Genomic DNA, 18,369 nt, shown 5'->3' with positions numbered 1-18,369 from the left:
AAAACTGGCGTTCTACGTATCGGAGCGTGGAATGTCAGATCCCTTAATCGGGCATGTAGGTTAGAAAATTTAAAAAGGGAAATGGATAGGTTAAAGTTAGATATAGTGGGAATTAGTGAAGTTCGGTGGCAGGAGGAACAAGACGTTTGATCACGTGAATACAGGGTTATCAATACAAAATCAAATAGGGGTAATGCAGGAGTAGGTTTAATAATGAATAAAAAGATAGGAGTGCGGGTTAGCTACTACAAACAGCATAGTGAACGCATTATTGTGGCCAAGATAGACACAAAGCCCACGCCTACTACAGTAGTACAAGTTTATATGCCAACTAGCTCTGCAGATGATGAAGAAATTGATGAAATGTATGACGAGATAAAAGAAATTATTCAGGTAGTGAAGGGAGATGAAAATTTAATAGTCATGTGTGACTGGAATTCGACAGTAGGAAAAGAAAGAGAAGGAAACGTAGTAGGTGAATATGGATTGGGGCTAAGGAATGAAAGAGGAAGCCGCCTGGTAGAATTTTGCACGGTGCATAACTTAATCATAGCTAACACTTGGTTCAAGAATCATGAAAGAAGGTTGTATACATGGAAGAACCCTGGAGATACTAAAAGGTTTCAGACAGATTATATAATGGTAAGACAGAGATTTAGGAACCAGATTTTAAATTGTAAGAAATTTCCAGGAGCAGATGTATTCTGACCACAATCTATTGGTTATGAACTGTAGATTAAAACTGAAGAAACTGCAAAAAGGTGGGAAATTAAGGAGATGGGACCTGGATAAACTTAAAGAACCAGAGGTTGTAGAGAGTTTCAGGGAGAGCATAAGGGAACAATTGACAGGAATGGGGGAAAGAAATACAGTAGAAGAAGAATGTATAGCTTTGAGGAATGAAATAGTGAAGGCAGCAGAGGATCAAGTAGGTAAAAAGACGAGGGCTAGTAGAAATCCTTGGGTAACAGAAGAGATACTGAATTTAATTGCTGAAAGGAGAAAATACAAAAATGCAGCAAGTGAAGCAGGCAAAAAGGAATACAAACGTCTCAAAAATGAGATCGACAGGAAGTGCAAAATGGCTAAGCAGGGATGGCTAGAGGACAAATGTAAGGATGTAGAGGCTTATCTCACTAGGGGTAAGATAGACACTGCCTACAGGAAAATTAAAGAGACCTTCGGAGAAAAGAGAACCACTTGCATGAATATAAAGAGCTTTGATGGAAACCCAGTTCTAAGCAAATAAGGGAAAGCAGAAAGGTGGAAGGAGTATATAGACTGTCTATACAGGGGCGATGTTCTTGAGGACAATATTATGGAAATGGAAGAGGAGGTAGATGAAGATGAAATGGGAGATACGATACTGCGTGAAGAGATTGACAGAGCACTGAAAGACCTAAGTCGAAACAAGGCCCCGGGAGTAGACAACATTCCATTAGAACTACTGACAGCCTTGGGAGAGACAGTCCTGAGAAATCTCTACCATCTGGTGAGCAAGATGTATGAGACACGCGAAATTCCCTCAGACTTCAAGAAGAATATAATAATTCCAATCCCAAAGAAAGCAGGTGTTGATAGATGTGAAAATTACCGAACTATCAGTTTAATAAGTCACAGCTGCAAAATACTAACGCGAATTCTTTACAAACGAATGGAAAAACTGGTAGAAGCCGACCTCGGGGAAGATCAGTTTGGATTCCGTAGAAATGTTGGAACACGTGAGGCAATACTGACCCTACGACTTATCTTAGAAGAAAGATTAAGGAAAGGCAAACCTACATTTCTAGCATTTGTAGACTTAGAAAAAGCTTTTGACAATGTTGATTGGAATGCTCTCTTTCAAATTCTGAAGGTGGCAGGTGTAAAATACAGGGAGCGAAAGGCTATTTACAATATGTACAGAAAACAGATGGCAATCGTAAGAGTCGAGGGACATGAAAGGGAAGCAGTGGTTGGGAAGGGAGTGAGACAGGGCTGTAGCTTCTACCCGATGCTATTCAATCTGTATATTGAGCAAGCAGTAAAGGAAACGAAAGGACTTGGAAGAGCAGTTGAACGGAATGGACAGTGTCTTGAAAGCAGGGTATAAGATGAACATCAACAAAAGCAAACCGAGGATAATGGAATGTAGTCAAATTAAGTCGGGTGATGCTGAGGGAATTAGATTAGGAAATGAGACACTTAAAGTAGGAGTTTCGCTATTTGTGGAGCAAAATAATTTGATGATGGTCGAAGTAGAGAGGATATAAAATGTAGACTGGCAATGGCAAGGAAAGCGTTTCTGGAGAAGGGAAATTTGTTAACATTGAGTATTGATTTAAGTGTCAGGAAGTCGTTTCTGAAAGTATTTGTATGGAGTGTAGCCATGTATGGAAGTGAAACATGGACGATATGTAGTTTAGACAAGAAGAGAATAGAAGCTTTCGAAATGTGGTGCTACATAAGAATGCTGAAGATTAGATGGGTAGATCACATAACTAATGAGGAGGTATTGAATAGAATTGGGGAGGAGTGTGTGACACAACTTGAGTAGAAGAAGGGATCGGTTGGAAGGACATGTTCTGAGGCATCAAGGGATCACGAATTTAGTTTTGGAGGGCAGCATTTAGAGTAAAAATCGTAGAGGGAGACTAAGAGATGAATACACTAAGCAGATTCAGAAGGATGTAGGCTGCAGTAGGTACTGGGAGATGAAGAGGCTTGCACAGGATAGAGTAGCATGGATAGCTGCATCAAACCAGTCTCAGGACTGAAGACCACAACAACAACAACAACAAAATCACCTTCAGGTCTGCGCTGCAAAGTGCTGATTGTCATCAGTGGTGTGAAACGCTGTGTACCACTGTTGACAAGCTGAATTTAGCAGCTCCACATCTGAAGATGAACTGCAGTACAGACTGAAACTTCAATCTATTTTATACACTAAAGACAAGACATTGCTTAAGTGTGTTACCTAAGCCCTTGAGTGGATATGAGCTACAGATTTTTCTTATATATTAGAAGCAAATCGGTGAAGATACATATATATATACCTCGAATGGTTCTTCACCGATTTACTTCTAATTTTTACACTATACTCTAATAAATTTTCACAATAGCCTAATAAACGTTCAGCTGGACAAAGGCTACATATTACTTTTTTTCTAGGTTTTACACGATACTGTAATAAACATTCAGACGGACATAGGCTAAATATTTTTAAGTAACAATGTACAGTTTTCCGTTAAACTAAGTGCGAAAAAAAGTGTTGTACTGTGCTGTAACAATGTATGGGTTAGTTTTCTTTCTCGCACACAGTTTTAATTACGACAGCAGGGCAATTAATTAAACCATTAGTAAATTATTTGCCCCACATTTATTCTCTCTCCTTGTATATAATTTTGAACAAAAATTGTACACACAACAATGTGATGTTGTGTTATCATCCTCGTACTCGATTTTAAGAGAAAACACGATAACCGTTTTTATGGCTTACTGCCATATGACTATAATATTGCTACAGATAGCGAATCGTTCGAAACTTGGTACCATTTATTAATTAAAACCATTTGTTAATCAAAGCTATAAGTACAGTCACTGAATCTCAAATGCTCACACATCCAGCAGCTGGAGAAGCTTCTGTCATATACGAATGATACCAACCGATTTTCCCTCTCATTTTAGGCGACTTATGTCCGACTCAAGGTTTTGTGTGCAATAACCTTAAACAAGGCTCGAGGTCAGAGGAATCGGGAGGAAGAGGTAATCGTCAGAGATAGCGGGGGGTGGGGGGTGATGGAAAAAAGGGGAAAAGAGGAGACGGACGGAGGGGGCGGAGGAGATGGAGAGAAAGAGGGTAGAGGAAAGTGACAGAGAAAGGGTGGGAAGGTGGGGGGAGGGGGAGGTGATAGACAGAGAGAAGGGGAAGAAGGAGATGGACAGAGGGGGAGGAGGAGATGGACAGAGAGAAGGGGGAGAAGGAGATTAGGAAGTTACCCACTTCCAATAAAAGTTGCAATGCAGACGTTTTTTGTTTATTTACCATAAAACAAGTTACATACAAAACACTTCTACTGCATGTATTTTAGTACTACTGAAGCGTATGGGACCCATACAACTAGATCGTTCTAAATGTGGACATCGAGAATGTACGAAGAATGGCGGTACGAATGGTCACAGGTTATTTTGTATGAGTGCGCAACAGAAATGTTAACAAATCTTCACTAGATACAAGACGTCGTACACATCGCGAGAACCTTCTTAGAAAGACGGAAGAACCGACATTCATGGGAAGAAACTAGGAATACAACTTGTCTATTCTGTAAGATTCCTGCAGATAATACCTGGCAAACCCTCACACAGGGGCGCACAAGCAGCCATTCTTTCCACAAACCATATATAGATTGAACTGTAAGAAACATTAATGTGTGGCACAATAAAAAGTACACTCTGGTACACACTACATAGTGATTCGCAGAGCACAGATGTACTTGTGGACAAAATCCTCTATAAGTGTACATTATCTTGGGAAATATTACGCAGTTTCATTGTGTCATGGGTTGGTAGTTCGGAAGTGTTCTAATATCAACGCACCTTTTTAATTTTTGTACGACGAAAATCCCCTTTTAGAGTGTATGGCTCTTTTGGCGGGGGGTCCTCTTAAAGGTAATTAGACCGCCTGCTGCAATTCTTTTTGACGCCACTTCGGTGACTTGGCTTGGAATAGAACCCGGAGCCTCATGATTGAGAGTCGGCAATGCTAAGTACAAGACCACGAGCTGGTGACTACGTTCACAAAGCATAACAATCTATTACAGCATCGTGCCCACCAGAAAAAAAACACAGCTTCATGGAAGTTGATGTATACTGGGCTTCATCGTGTCTTTGTAACACGTTATATCGCATGTGGATAGATTTACCGATTGTTCTCATCCAGAAAATAACGTGTTCCAACGAACTGCAAGGCGCACGAGCGAATGTGAAATTCCGGTGCGAGCCATCAGTTGCGAGGAAATGTGTACTGCTGCATTATCTGATAGTTGTAACAGCGGTTCCTAATCAACAGGAGTGTTATTAGCTGGGAGCCAGGTCTAGCTGTTAGAAGTCTGCACAACATTAATTACGTATCTTCCTCGAAGCTCGCTAATTAAGCCGGTGTATACAGTGGCATTATCTCGATGTAAAACGTAAATAGACTTTTATATATATGTATAAATAAGAAATTAAGAGGAATACTCCAGAAACAGGCACATTTCAATATTTTTAAGGTGATAGCGGTCCGCAAGTTAATACACGGTGGTGAGATTAGGAAATTACCCAGATCAGAGAAGAGACAGTTAAAAGATGTCGAAATGATATTTTGAAGGCAAATTATATTTTGAACGTCTGTGGCAGGTTATAATTTCAACGATGAGGGCACAATAAATTTAAATTGCAGATGGTAGAATATACAACGACAAACTAAAATGGACAGTCGAACGATTGGACAATAACAGAACTGCATAGGTCTTGCTAGGACGGCAGGATCCGTCTGAGTTGCTGCGCACTTTAACACGCCCACTTCTGGGACGGGGATGTATGCCGCCCCGGGATCGAACCCATCTGCCGGATCAACGACAAGGGGTCAGTGTGCCGGTCGGCCTGTATATGATTTTTAGGCTGTTTCCCACAGTCCATTAGGCGAATACTGGGCTGGTTCCCACGTATCGCTTCAGATACACGCTACGCATATATTTAGAACACTTTCTCACACTTGCACACAGAATTTACTCTTTATACAGTCTGACTGGGTACACTGCTCCTGTCCTGGGTGATGACCTTAGCTGTTTGGTCTCCTTAAACTCTTCCTCAGCAGGACTGCGGAACGTAGGAAGACCCTGCACCAGATAGATGACAATTCCGCTTGAAACGGTAACAGACCAACAGGCCTGGGCCATAGAGGTGACGGTTATGACGAGCTACTACGTATAACATTTAATGAAGCAAAGATGGTGAAATTATATGCGAGGGTTGTTTTTTAAGTAAGGGCCGTTCGCGCTTATAGTCCCGTAGTTCGCGCGGACGCCGCAACAAGCCACCGCGCCACTTGCCGGCATCCTCCCCGTTCACACTGATGCGAGTTGCAGCTCTGTAGCTGACGTGTACGCATCGCTGTGCTAGTTTATAATGTTTACGATTATTGAATCGCCCGCCGCGTGTGAGATACGGTCAGTGATACGTTTTTTGACCGCGAGAAGCCTATCAGCTGCAGAAATTCATCGTCAGTTAACAGAAGTTTACGGCTCGAATGCAATGAGTGAAGGAAAAGTGCGTCAATAGGTTAGAGAGTTTAAAAATGGCCGTCAAAACGTCCATGACGAAGAACGCTCAGGCCGGCCCTCTGTGATCACTGATGATTTGGTGGCTGCAGTCGAAACAAAGATTCGTGAGGACAGAAGATTCACAATTTCCACTCTTTCTTTGGAATTTCCACAAGTTTCCAGATCGGTTTTGTACAAAATTGTGTCTGAAAACCTAAACTTTAAGAAACTGTGTTCTCGGTGAGTACCCAGACTCCTCACAGAGGACCACAAAGGGAAGAGATTTGCCACTTCATTGGACTTTTTGATTCATTACGAGGAAGAAGGGGATGACATGTTGAGTCAAATTGTCACTGGAGATGAAACATGGGTATCCCATATCACTCCCGAAAGCAAGCGACAATCGATGGAATGGCGACACACAACCTCACCCGTCAAGGTCAAAGCCAAACAGACGCTATCAAAGCGCCAGATTATGGCAACTGTGTTCTGGGACCGGCGCGGTGTTTTGCTAGTGTACTTTATGCCAGGAGGAACGACAATCAACTCAGATGCCTACTGTGCAACTCTAAAGAAGCTCCGCAGAGCAATTCAAAACAAAAGGCGCGGCATGCTGACAAAAGGAGTTTTTGCTCCTGCACGATAACGCTAGGCCTCACACCTCTCAAAAGACTCGGGATTTGATTGATTCTTTTGGTTGGGAAGTTTTGGACCATGCACCATACAGCCCCGACCTTTTCCGGTACCTGAAACACCATCTTGGCGGGCAGCGCTTCAATGACGACGATGAAGTGAAAGCGGCCGTGAACTCTTGGCTGTCGGAGCAGGCGGCCGAATTCTTTGAAGAGGGAATTAAAAACTTAGTTGTACGGTATGACAAGTGCTTAAATAAACAAGGCAATTATGTAGAAAAATAGGTAAAAGTGTGTAGAATCAGAAAATAAAAGTTTTTTACAAAAGTATTTGTATCTTTTTTTAAAAATAAAAACGGTCCTTACTTAAAAAACAACCCACGTAGATTTGATCACAAACACATCAGTCAGAATACTGCTACTGTTATCAAGTTAAAGATTTTTGCACTCACCTGATGGCGTCAATCATCTGGAGGCCCATGTTGACGCAGTTGCAGGCGTGGTTGGGCCGCGACACGGGCAGCCCGGACACGCAGTAGTAGCAGTCGCCCAGGATCTTGATCCGCATGCACTGGTTGTCCTGCAACAAGCAAAGAATTGGCACACCAAGTACTGATAAGTCAAGTACCATTATTGTTCACACAGGAATTGCTGCGTAAAAAGGAACACCTTGTTATTTCGTAAAAGTTTCAAGATATAGAAAACAAACGGTAGTAAAGCAGGAGCAGGTGATTTTGTTAACTATTCATTTCCAGTACCTGTTGGGATACGGAAGCAAATTTTTTTTTTTTTAATGCAATAGTAAATGATCTTAAGGGTACTCTGTTATGCCGGAGCCAAGGTAGCCCCTGAGGGCCGGCAACTCATATTACACCACAGAGGACAGGCTTGGCTATGTCCAAGGCGTACCAAAAGCACCATGGTATACACTGGCTGTTTACTTACAAGATAATGGAAACAGATATTCCGAGCAATACTTCCTGCAGGGGGAGCTCGAGCTATGGCCTGCAGGAAGTATCACTACGCCAAAACCTGATTGGCTGGAGACAGCTATTTAGGGGCTAGAACCAGCCCTGAAGTTCAGTTCACTCCAGATGCCGACCTCGTGGACTTCGACCGCTGAAGATTACGTCTTCGTGTCTAAATTGGACTTTTACTAGTGTGTGTGTGTGTGTGTTACCACGAACCTTTGTGGAAAATTAGTAGTGAACTTTTGTTTGCCTCAGTTACCTTTCTTCTGTTGTTCAGTCACCAACCTTGTACACTTACGTAAATGAAAGTTGTGTTTGTGAAAAATTGCGAATTGTCAATCACAACATACTCTAACGCTACTCTAACGCTCCTGAATAGACAAGAACAGTGACATAGCATTTCTTAACACGGGCATTGAAACCTTTCGCAATTATATTTGAGAGAAGTGCTACAAGTGAGAGACAAACCGACTAGAATTCGCTAACGCGTTGTAAACACCTCCAAGCGGTGTTTTCATGACCAGTTCCGTCGTTAACATAGCATTACGTTACGAGAATTTGGATCTTTGCACAAAACAGTCTAAGCATAAGGACTGAACATCTTTTGAAAAATTTGCAAGACTCTTCTTATTTACTACAAACTAGCATACAGTCACAAAATGTATAGATGAGCCGCTATGTTTATCTTAGAAAGTAGGACAAAGAAGATACACGTTTTATCATGGTGTCATCGGACATCATACTTCATATATATATATATATATATATATATATATATATATATATATATATATATATATATATCATGAGAGCTCCATTGGCTGTGTTTACACTGCAGTTGCTAATTCCAGCTTCTTTGCGTCTCAGTTCTAGCAACTTTCTCACATTATTTAATAAAACGTTATGACGCCATCATTCACAGCAATTAGAGGACTCTCCTTTCGAAATTTATGAGAGTATATCATTCCATTCACAAAAATTTTCAGTTTATTCAGTATACACTGCCGGGAAAAAATTACTACACCTGGAAAGACGACGCAGATTTTGATCCGATGACGGCATATGCCACCTGGGGGATAGTAGATGTACTGATATTGTTGTAATATATGAGTTAGTCCGGGAAGTGGTCAGGTCGAGTCAAATCTTGTCTGTAAGCTTAAGAACTTTGAATTTTTGGTGGGGACGGACTTCAGTCACTGGAAAAGCAGACCTTAGCGGAACAAATGGAGTCGAGTAAAGAACTGAAGGGAGCTATTCTGGACACTTGGATGTTCGTTCTGGAAGAAGGCAGACCTACCTGTGCTATGTGTCGGTTTTGATGGAGTTGGTGACAGATTCTGGGCGGTGGACGACCGCTACCATATATTATCTTCTGAATGGACTTTATATTTCGAGATGTCTGAATGTGCTTCAGTGCAGGGCTCTTTTTCCGTTTCTATTGCAGCACTGAGGATAGACACACTTTGATACAGGTTTCTTTGTATCGCGTGTATTAATCTGTAACTCATCATGTTGAATTGTGAACTGTTTAGAGCTGGTGAATATTTTGTGTACTGTGATTACTAAATGGATTTAGTTTTCGCATGTCTTTGATGACTATTTAGTTTGGGAATTTTGGTATCATTCTCGAAACGCTGTTATTGCATTTGATAAGGGTATTACCTGTCTGCATTTTACATGAATATGTAGTACCATTTCCCGTTTGAGATGTCATTTCATGAATAAACATTATTCAACATAATTCTCTGTCGTTTATATCAATTACAGGAGTCAGAATAGACCTTTCGTTATTAAATTATTCATTTAACTTTTACTTTGTGTTTCTTTATAACTCGAAATTCTAGCCAATGCACAGACTATTTGACTGCAGGATCACATCTACAGGTTATTATTTCCAGCGAAACAGTTGCGGGACGTGAAAGCAGACGTGAGCCCAAGTACCTAAAATATGGGTAACCAAAGGTAAAGACGCAACTGGTTGCTCGTATAGGATGCTGTTTGGAAGAGCAGCTACACTAGCAGTAACCGTTAGACACGGTCGCACGTCCACGAGAAAGTCGGTGTTATACAGGGTAGCTGATCCTGCTCACCCCGTATGCAGGGCGAGGCAGCAAAAACAGCCAGCCAAAATGTAACCAGAATGAGTAAATAAATCGAGGTGTGGTTCTTCGCTAATTTTTTAGTGGATAACCTGGCGAATTTTCTGACGTACGCAAGTAATTTTCAACTTGTACAGATCGGGACTCCCCCCATGAGTCGTGGACCTTGCCGTTGGCGGGGAGGCTTGCGTGCCTCAGTGATATACCAGGGTTGCCCAGTAAGTAATCCACCGCATTTTTTCCTTAACAGTTCCTTATTGAATCTAATAAGAATTCACACACGAAAGAATGGTGTTTTATCTACAATGGTTCAAATGGCTGTGAGCACTATGGGACTTAATACTGAGGTCATCAGTCACCTAGAACTTAAAACTACTTAAACCTAACTAACCTACGGACATTACACACATCCATGCCCGAGGCAGGATTCGAACCTGCGACCGTAGCGGTCACGCGGTTCCAAACTGAAGCGCCTAGAACCGCTCGGCCACTCCGGCCGGCTTAAAGTTAGATATAGTGGGAATTACTGAAGTTATATGGCAGGACAAACAGGATAGCTGGTCTTGTAAATACAGCGGTATAAATACAAAATTAAATAGGGTTCAAATGGCTCTGAGCACTATGGGACTTAACATCTACGGTCATGAGTCCCCTAGAACTTAGAACTACTTAAACCTAACTAACCTAAGGACATCACACAACACCCAGCCATCAAGAGGCAGAGAAAATCCCTGACCCCGCCGGGAATCGAACCCGGGAACCCGGGCGTGGGAAGCGAGAATGCTACCGCACGACCACGAGATACGGGCAATTAAATAGGGGTAATGCAGGAGTAGGTTTAATAATGAGTAAGAAAATAGGATCGCGGATAAGCTATTTTGAACAGCATAGTGAACGCATTATTGTAGCCAAGATGGACTCGAAGCCCACACCCACCGCAGTAGTACAAGATTATGTACCAACTAGCTCCGCACATGTGGAGGAGACTGAGGAAATGAATGATCAGATAAGAGAAATTATTCAAATAGTAAAGGGAGACGAAAATTTAATAGTCATAGGGGACTGGAATTCGGTAGTAGGAAAAGTAGGTGAATAATGACTGGGGGGGGGGGGGGGGAGGGAGGGAGAGGAATGAAAGAGGAAGCCGCCTGGTAGAATTTTGCACACAGTATTATTTAATCATAACTAACATTTCGTTTAAGAATCATGAAAGAATGTTGTATATGTGTAAGAGACTTGGAGACACCATACGATTGAATATGTAATGCTAAGAGAAAGATTTCGGAACCGGGTTTTAAATTGTAAGACACTTCCAGAGGTAGATTTCGACTCTGACCCCAATTAATTGGTTATGAACTGCAGATTAAAACTGAAGAACTGGGGAACGATTGACAAGAACTGGGGAAAGGAATACAACAGAAGAAGAATGGGTAGCTTTGAAAGATAAAATAACGAAGGCAGCAGAGAATCAAGCAGGTAAAAAGAAGAGGACTAGTACAAATCTTTCGGTAACACAAGAGATATTAAATTTAATCAATGAAAGAAGGAAATATAAAAATGAAATAAATGAAGCAAGCGAAAGACAATACAGGTCTAAAAAATTAGATCCACAGAAAATGCAAAACGTGTTAGCAGGAACGGCCAGAGGACAAATGTAAGGATGTAGGGGCACATATCCCTAGGGGTAGGATTGTTGCTGCCTACAGGAAAGTTACAGAGACCTTCGGAGAAAAGAGAACCACCCGTATGAATATCAAGAACTGAGATAAAAAAGAAGGAAAAGCAGAAAGGTGGAAGGTATATATACAGGGTCTAATGAAGAGAGATGTACTTGAGGGCAATATTAAGGAAACAAAAGAGGACGAAGATAAAGATAAGAAGGAGATATGTTACCATGTGAAGAATTTGACAAAGCAATGAAAGACTTAAGTCAAAACAAGGCTCGGGGAGTAGGTAACATTCCGTTAGAGCTCCTAATAGCCTTGGAAGAGCCAGCCATGACAAAACTCTTTAATGTGGTGAGCAAGAGAGACACTCGAAATACCCTCAGACATCAAGAAGAGTGTAGTAATTCCAGTTCCAAAGAAAGCAGGTACTGAAGGTTGTGAAAATTACCGAACTATCAGTCTTATAAGAATACTTTACGGAAGAATGAAAAAATGGTAGAAGCCGACCTCGGGGAAGATCAGTTTGGATTTAGGAGAAATGTAGGAACACACGAAACAATACTGACCCTACGATTTCTCACCGAAGATATGTTAAGGAAAGGCGAACCTACGTTTATAGAATTTGTAGACTTAGGGAAAGCTTTTGACAATTCTCTAAAGGTAGGGGTAAAATACAAGTAGGGAACGGCTATTTACAATTTTTACAGAATCAGATGGCAGTTATAAGAGCGGAAGAGCACGAAAGGGGAGCAGTGGCAGTGCGACAGGGTTGTGGCCTATCCCCGACATTATTCAATCTGTGTATTGAGCATGCAGTAAATGAAACAAAAGAAAAATTTGGAGTAGTAATTTAAGTCCAGGGAGGAGAAATTAAAACTTTGAGATTTGCCGATGACATTGTAATTCTGTCAGACACGGCAAAGGACTTGGAAGAGTAGTTGAACGGAACGGACAGTATCTTTAATAGAGGATATAAGATGAACATCAACAAAATCAAAACGAGATAATGGAATGTAATCGAATTAAATCATGTGTTGCCGAGGAAATTAGATTAGGAAATGAGACACTTAAAGTAGAAGAGTTTTGCTTGTTGGGAAGCAAAATAACTGATGAAAGTCGAAGTATGGATGCTATAAAATGTTGACTGTCAATGGCAAGAAAAGCGTTGCTGAAGAAGAGATATTTGTTAACAGCGAGTACAGATTAAAGTGTATTTAGGCGTTTTTTGAAAGCATTTGTATGGAGTGTAGCCATGTATGGAAGTGAAACATGGACGACAAAGAGTTTAGACAAGCAGAGAATAGAAGCTTTTGAAATGTGGTGCTACAGGAGAATGCTGAAAACTGGATGGGTAGATCACGTAACTAATGAGGAGGTACTGAAGAGAATTGGGGAGAAGAGAAATTTGTGGTACAACTTGACTAGAAGAAGGGATCGGTTTGTAGGACACATTCTGAGGCGTCTAGGGATCAGCAATTTAGTACTGGAGGGAAGCGTGTGAGGTAAAAATCTTAGAGGGAGACCAAGAGATGAATACACTAAGCATGTTCAGAAAGATGTAGATTGCAGCAGTTACTCGGAGGTGAAGAGGCTTTCACAGCATAGAGTAGCTTCGAGAGCTACATCAAACCAGTCTCTGGACTGAGGACCACAACAACAACAGATGGGGATTTGTGTTACGGTTTTTGGTTTCTTCAACGAAACTATATACTTTCTTTCCTGTGACATTGGAAAGACCCTTCGAAGCACACTTTAACAACATTATACGTGCGGTACTTCATCAAATAATAACAGGATAACAGAGCCTCAAACCACTCAAGACACTTGCTATATAGCGATGCTGGATTGAGAACTGAATGTGTTGAAATTTCCCTGGACTTATCCCAGTACAGACACGGCATATAAGCCATTTCATTACCTTCGGATTCGTCGGTGTTTGCTTGTAGCCCTCACGTTTTAAATACACCGCTCAAAGACCGGTATGTCCGGCGACCAGGTAGGTTATTTTGAATACTGAACGACCAGTCCCACGATTCCCACATGTTCTGCAACGATGATCTATAATGAAGGGGTGAGGCATACGTCATGTTAACATCACATGAACTGTCTTATGGCTAGTGCGGTCTCCTACAAAAAATGCGACAGCAAATAGGTTAGGAACGGAAGATAGTTTTCAATATTCAGGGACCAATGATGTGATTCTTGAAAAGCGCACACCACACAGTGACAGACTTTATCAACCAGAGAAGGTTTACACCGACGGGCAGTGCATACTGCGGAAACTGATTTGCTCATGATTGGTAGCCGGCCGCTGTGGCCGAGCGGTTCTGGCGCTTCAGTCCGGAATCGCGCGATTGCTACTGTCGCAGGTTCGAATCCTGCCTCGGGCATGGATGTGTGTGATGTGCTTAGGTTAGTTAGGTTTAAGTAGTTCTAAGTTCTAGCGGACTGGTGACCTCAGATGTTAAATCCCATAGTGCTCAGAGCCATTTTTTTCATGATTTGTAAACGATGCTTCATCTGTTAGCAAAACCTTACATACGAGCGACACATTACTTTGCAGTTTTCGTAGACATCATTCACAGAACTGTAACCGGTTTTGAAAGCTGTTGCCATGAAAGTGTTGTAGGAACGAGTTATGGAAAAGATGAAATGCGTTGGATATGCGGTATTCGCGGAACACCCGCAGGTCCAGCCTGCCTCTAACTGACATGTTTATTTCGTGTTTCTGTTGTTAAAACGTTTGCTATATTTCTCGCATCAGTTGCTGCTTTTGCTTGGTTTATTTTATTCTTCACACTACCAGTTTCTTGCATTTTTATATAATGTTTGCAAAAGAAAGCGAAAGTTAGCACTTTCACGATAACTTTCGGTGTACAACTGCACTACTGCTCTAACAGTTTGGCAACATCCACCGTAAATGAACACACAACAGCTTTCTCTACTGTCGTACACATTGCGAAAACAATAGTTGCACGAGCAATTGAAGGGTACAGGGGAATGGTCAAAACATCATAGTCTTTATGCAGTACATTTTAAATTAGAGTAATTTTTCAACCTTAAGAGAGTTTATTGTTTTAAATGTTGGTCATCTTCGGTTTTCAAAATTGGTTACACACCTATGCTTAGCTGCGGCTTATATTTTTACTGATAGCAAACGTCATTGTTGTTCAATGAACTCTATTGCACTGGAATGCAGACAGGCAGTTTACATTTCGAGATGGAATTAACCGATATGGGTTCCCCTTGGTGCCATGTATCGCAAACATATACATGGAACACTTCGAAAAAATGGCTCTCGAAACGGTGCACCTGAAACCGAAGGTATTTTACCACTACGTGGACGACATGTTCGTGATTTAGCCACATGGCAAAGAAAATCTACAAGAATTCCTTCACCATCTCCAAACAGTTTAAAATTCACCATGGAGGTGGAAGAAAACGGATGCCTGCCTTTTCTTGACATCATGATAGAGAAGAAGACTGACAGCACGTTAGGTTATTCTGTTTATAAGAAGAAGACACTACCTCAACGCTAGTAGCTGCCACCATGTAGCACAGCGCAAATCCGTGTCCACCACCTTAAGGCGCAGAGCACGAGACATATGCGACAAGGAGAGTCTACCTGCCGAACTGCAACACTTGAGAAAACCTTTCGCGAGAACAGCTTTTCTGAGACGAAGATAAGACGCGCTTTCCAAACCGAGCAAGAAGAGGAGTGAACACGTACATGAAAAGGACACTAAGCGCTTGACGTTCCTTTCGTATGCTGGCTACCCATGGCAAAGATCACCAATATGTTAAACAAAGCAACATTAAAACCATCTGCCGCTCATCGGCCAAAATCACTAATATGCTGGGCTCAGCGCAGTATAAACTGCCGAACTGCTGCACTTAAACCTTTCGCCAGAACGGCTTTTCTGAGACGAAGATAAGACGCGCTTTCCAACCGAGCAAGAAGGCCCTCTGCTGTTCCTGATTTACATACATGATCTAGGTGATAATGTGAGCAGCCCCCTTAGGTTGTTTGCAGATGACGCTGTAATTTACCGTCTAGTTCAAATGGTTCAAATGGCTCTGAGCACTATGGGACTTAACATCTGAGGTCATCAGTTCCCTAGAACTTAGAACTATTTAAACCTAACTAACCTAAGGACATCGCAAACATCCATGCCCGAGGCAGGATTCGAACCTGCGACCGTAGTGGTCGCGCGGTTCCAGACTGTAGCGCCTAGACCCCGGCCGGCCTTACCGTCTAGTAAAATCCTCAGACGATCAAATCCAATTACAAAATGATCTAGAGAGAATTTATGCATGGTGTGAGAAGTGGTAATTGGCACTAAACAAAGGAAAGTGCGAGGTCTTCCACATGGGTACTAAAAGAAATCGGATAAATTTTGGGTATACGATAAATCGTACAAATCTAAAGGCTGTTAATTCGAATAAATATCTAGGAATTACAATTACGAGCAACTTAAATTGGAAAGACCAAATAGATAATATTCTGGGCAAGGCGAAACAAGGACTGCACTTTGTTGGCAGAACACTTAGAAGATGCGATAAACCCATTAAAGAGACAGCCTACATTACATTTGTCCTTCCTCTGCTGGAATATTGCTGCGCGGTATGGGGCAGAAGGGATAGATAACATTCCATCAGAATTTCTAAAATCATTGGGGGAAGTGCCAACAAAACGACTATTCACGTTGGTGTGTAGAATATATGATTCTGGCGACATACCGACATACCATCTGACTTTCGGAAAAGCATCATCCACACAATTCCGAAGACGGCAAGAGCTAAGTGCGAGAATTATCGCACAATCAGCTTAACAGCTCATGCATCAAAGCTGCTTACAAGAATAATATACAGAAGAATGGAAAAGAAAATTGAGAATGCGCTAGGTGACGATCAGTTTGGCTTTAGGAAAAGTAAAGGGACGAGAGAGGCAATTCTGACGTTACGGCTAATAATGGAAGCAAGGCTAAAGAAACATCAAGACACTTTCATAGGATTTTTCGACCTGGAAAAAGCGTTCGACAATATAAAATGGAGCAAGCTGTTCGAGATTCTGAAAAAAGTAGGGGTAAGCTATATTGAGAGACGGGTCATATACAATATGTACAACAACCAAGAGGGAATAATAAGAGTGGACGATCAAGAACGAAGTGCCCGTATTAAGAAGGGTGTAAGACAAGGCTGTAGCCTTTCGCCCCTACTCTTCAATCTGTACATCGAGGAAGCAATGATGGAAATAAAAGAAAGGTTCAGGAGTGGAATTAAAATACAAGGTGAAAGGATATCAATGATACGATTCGCTGATGACATTGCTATCCTGAGTGAAAGTGAAGAAGAATTAAATGATCTGCTGAACGGAATGAACAGTCTAATGAGTACACAGTATGGTTTGAGAGTAAATCGGAGAAAGACGAAGGTAATGAGAAGTAGTAGAAATGAGAACAGCGAGAAACTTAACATCAGGATTGATGGTCACGAAGTCAATGAAGTTAAGGAATTCTGCTACTTAGGCAGTAAAATAACCAATGACGGACGGAGCAAGGAGGACATCAAAAGCAGACTCGCTATGGCAAAAAAGGCATTTGTGGCCAAGAGAAGTCTACTAATATCAAATACCGGCCTTAATTTGAGGAAGAAATTTCTGAGGATGTACGTCTGGAGTACAGCAGTGTATGGTAGTGAAACATGGACTGTGGGAAAACCGGAACAGAAGAGAATCGAAGCATTTGAGATGTGGTGCTATAGACGAATGTTGAAAATTAGGTGGGCTGATAAGGTAAGGAATGAGGAGGTTCTAGGCAGAATCGGAGAGGAAAGGAATATGTGGAAAACGCTGATAAGGAGAAGGGACAGGATGATAGGACATCTGCTAAGACATGAGGGAATGACTTCCATGGTACTAGAGGGAGCTGTAGAGGGCAAAAACTGTAGAGGAAGACAGAGATTGGAATACGTCAAGCAAATAGTTGAGGACGTAGGTTGCAAGTGCTATTCTGAGATGAAGAGGTTAGCACAGGAAAGGAATTCGTGGCGGGCCGCATCAAACCAGTCAGTAGACTGAAAAAAAAAAGGGGGGGGGGATCCTTAGCAGGTAGGACTGACGGAGGGCATCGAAACAGTGCAAATAAGGGCAGCTCGTTATTGTGCAATAGGGGTTAGAGTGTCACTGATATGACACGCGAGGTGGTGTGGCACTCACTGAAACAAAGGCTGTCTTTGCAGCGAGATCTATCTACGAAATTTCAATCGCCAACTTTCTCTTCCGAATGCGAAAATATTTTGTTGGCACCCGCCTACGTAGGGAGAAATGATCATCATAATAAAATAAGAGAAATCAGAGCTCGAATGGAAACATTTAGGTGTTACTTTTTCCCAAGCGCCATTCGAGAGTGGAATGGTAGAGATGTAGTATGAAAATGGTCCGATAAACCCTCTGTCAGGCACTTACGTGCGAATTGTAGAGTAACCATGTAGATGTAGATGTAGATGAAATACAGACGCCTGGAGTCTACAGCATCAGATGCGAGTGTGCAAACAGTACATCGGCCAGATGCAACGGTGTATACCGCAGCGCTGCCCAGACCACGTAAGGAGCGGTCACCTTGACCAAACGGACAAATCTGCGGTGGCGGAACACAGTCTCAAGGAAAACCATATGTTTGGCTTCGAACAAACGAAGCTACTGCGCACGGCGAAGGGGT

At 41.9% G+C, this 18,369-nt stretch overlaps 1 protein-coding gene across 1 annotated transcript in view; it reads right to left on the bottom strand.

The window, feature by feature from the left end:
* Window positions 1-18,369, bottom strand: part of LOC126253553 (adenylate cyclase type 2) — a 330,392-nt gene that overhangs the window by 181,872 nt on the left and 130,151 nt on the right. Inside the window, exon 5 of the mRNA XM_049954961.1 lies at window positions 7,366-7,493. Within this exon, the coding sequence (XP_049810918.1) occupies window positions 7,366-7,493 (128 nt within the window). The remainder of the gene's footprint in view (window positions 1-7,365; window positions 7,494-18,369) is intronic.

The sequence above is a fragment of the Schistocerca nitens genome, chromosome 4 (assembly GCF_023898315.1).
Source record: "Schistocerca nitens isolate TAMUIC-IGC-003100 chromosome 4, iqSchNite1.1, whole genome shotgun sequence".
Taxonomy (NCBI): Eukaryota; Metazoa; Arthropoda; class Insecta; order Orthoptera; family Acrididae; genus Schistocerca; species Schistocerca nitens.
This window is presented reverse-complemented; position numbering and strand designations above follow the sequence as displayed.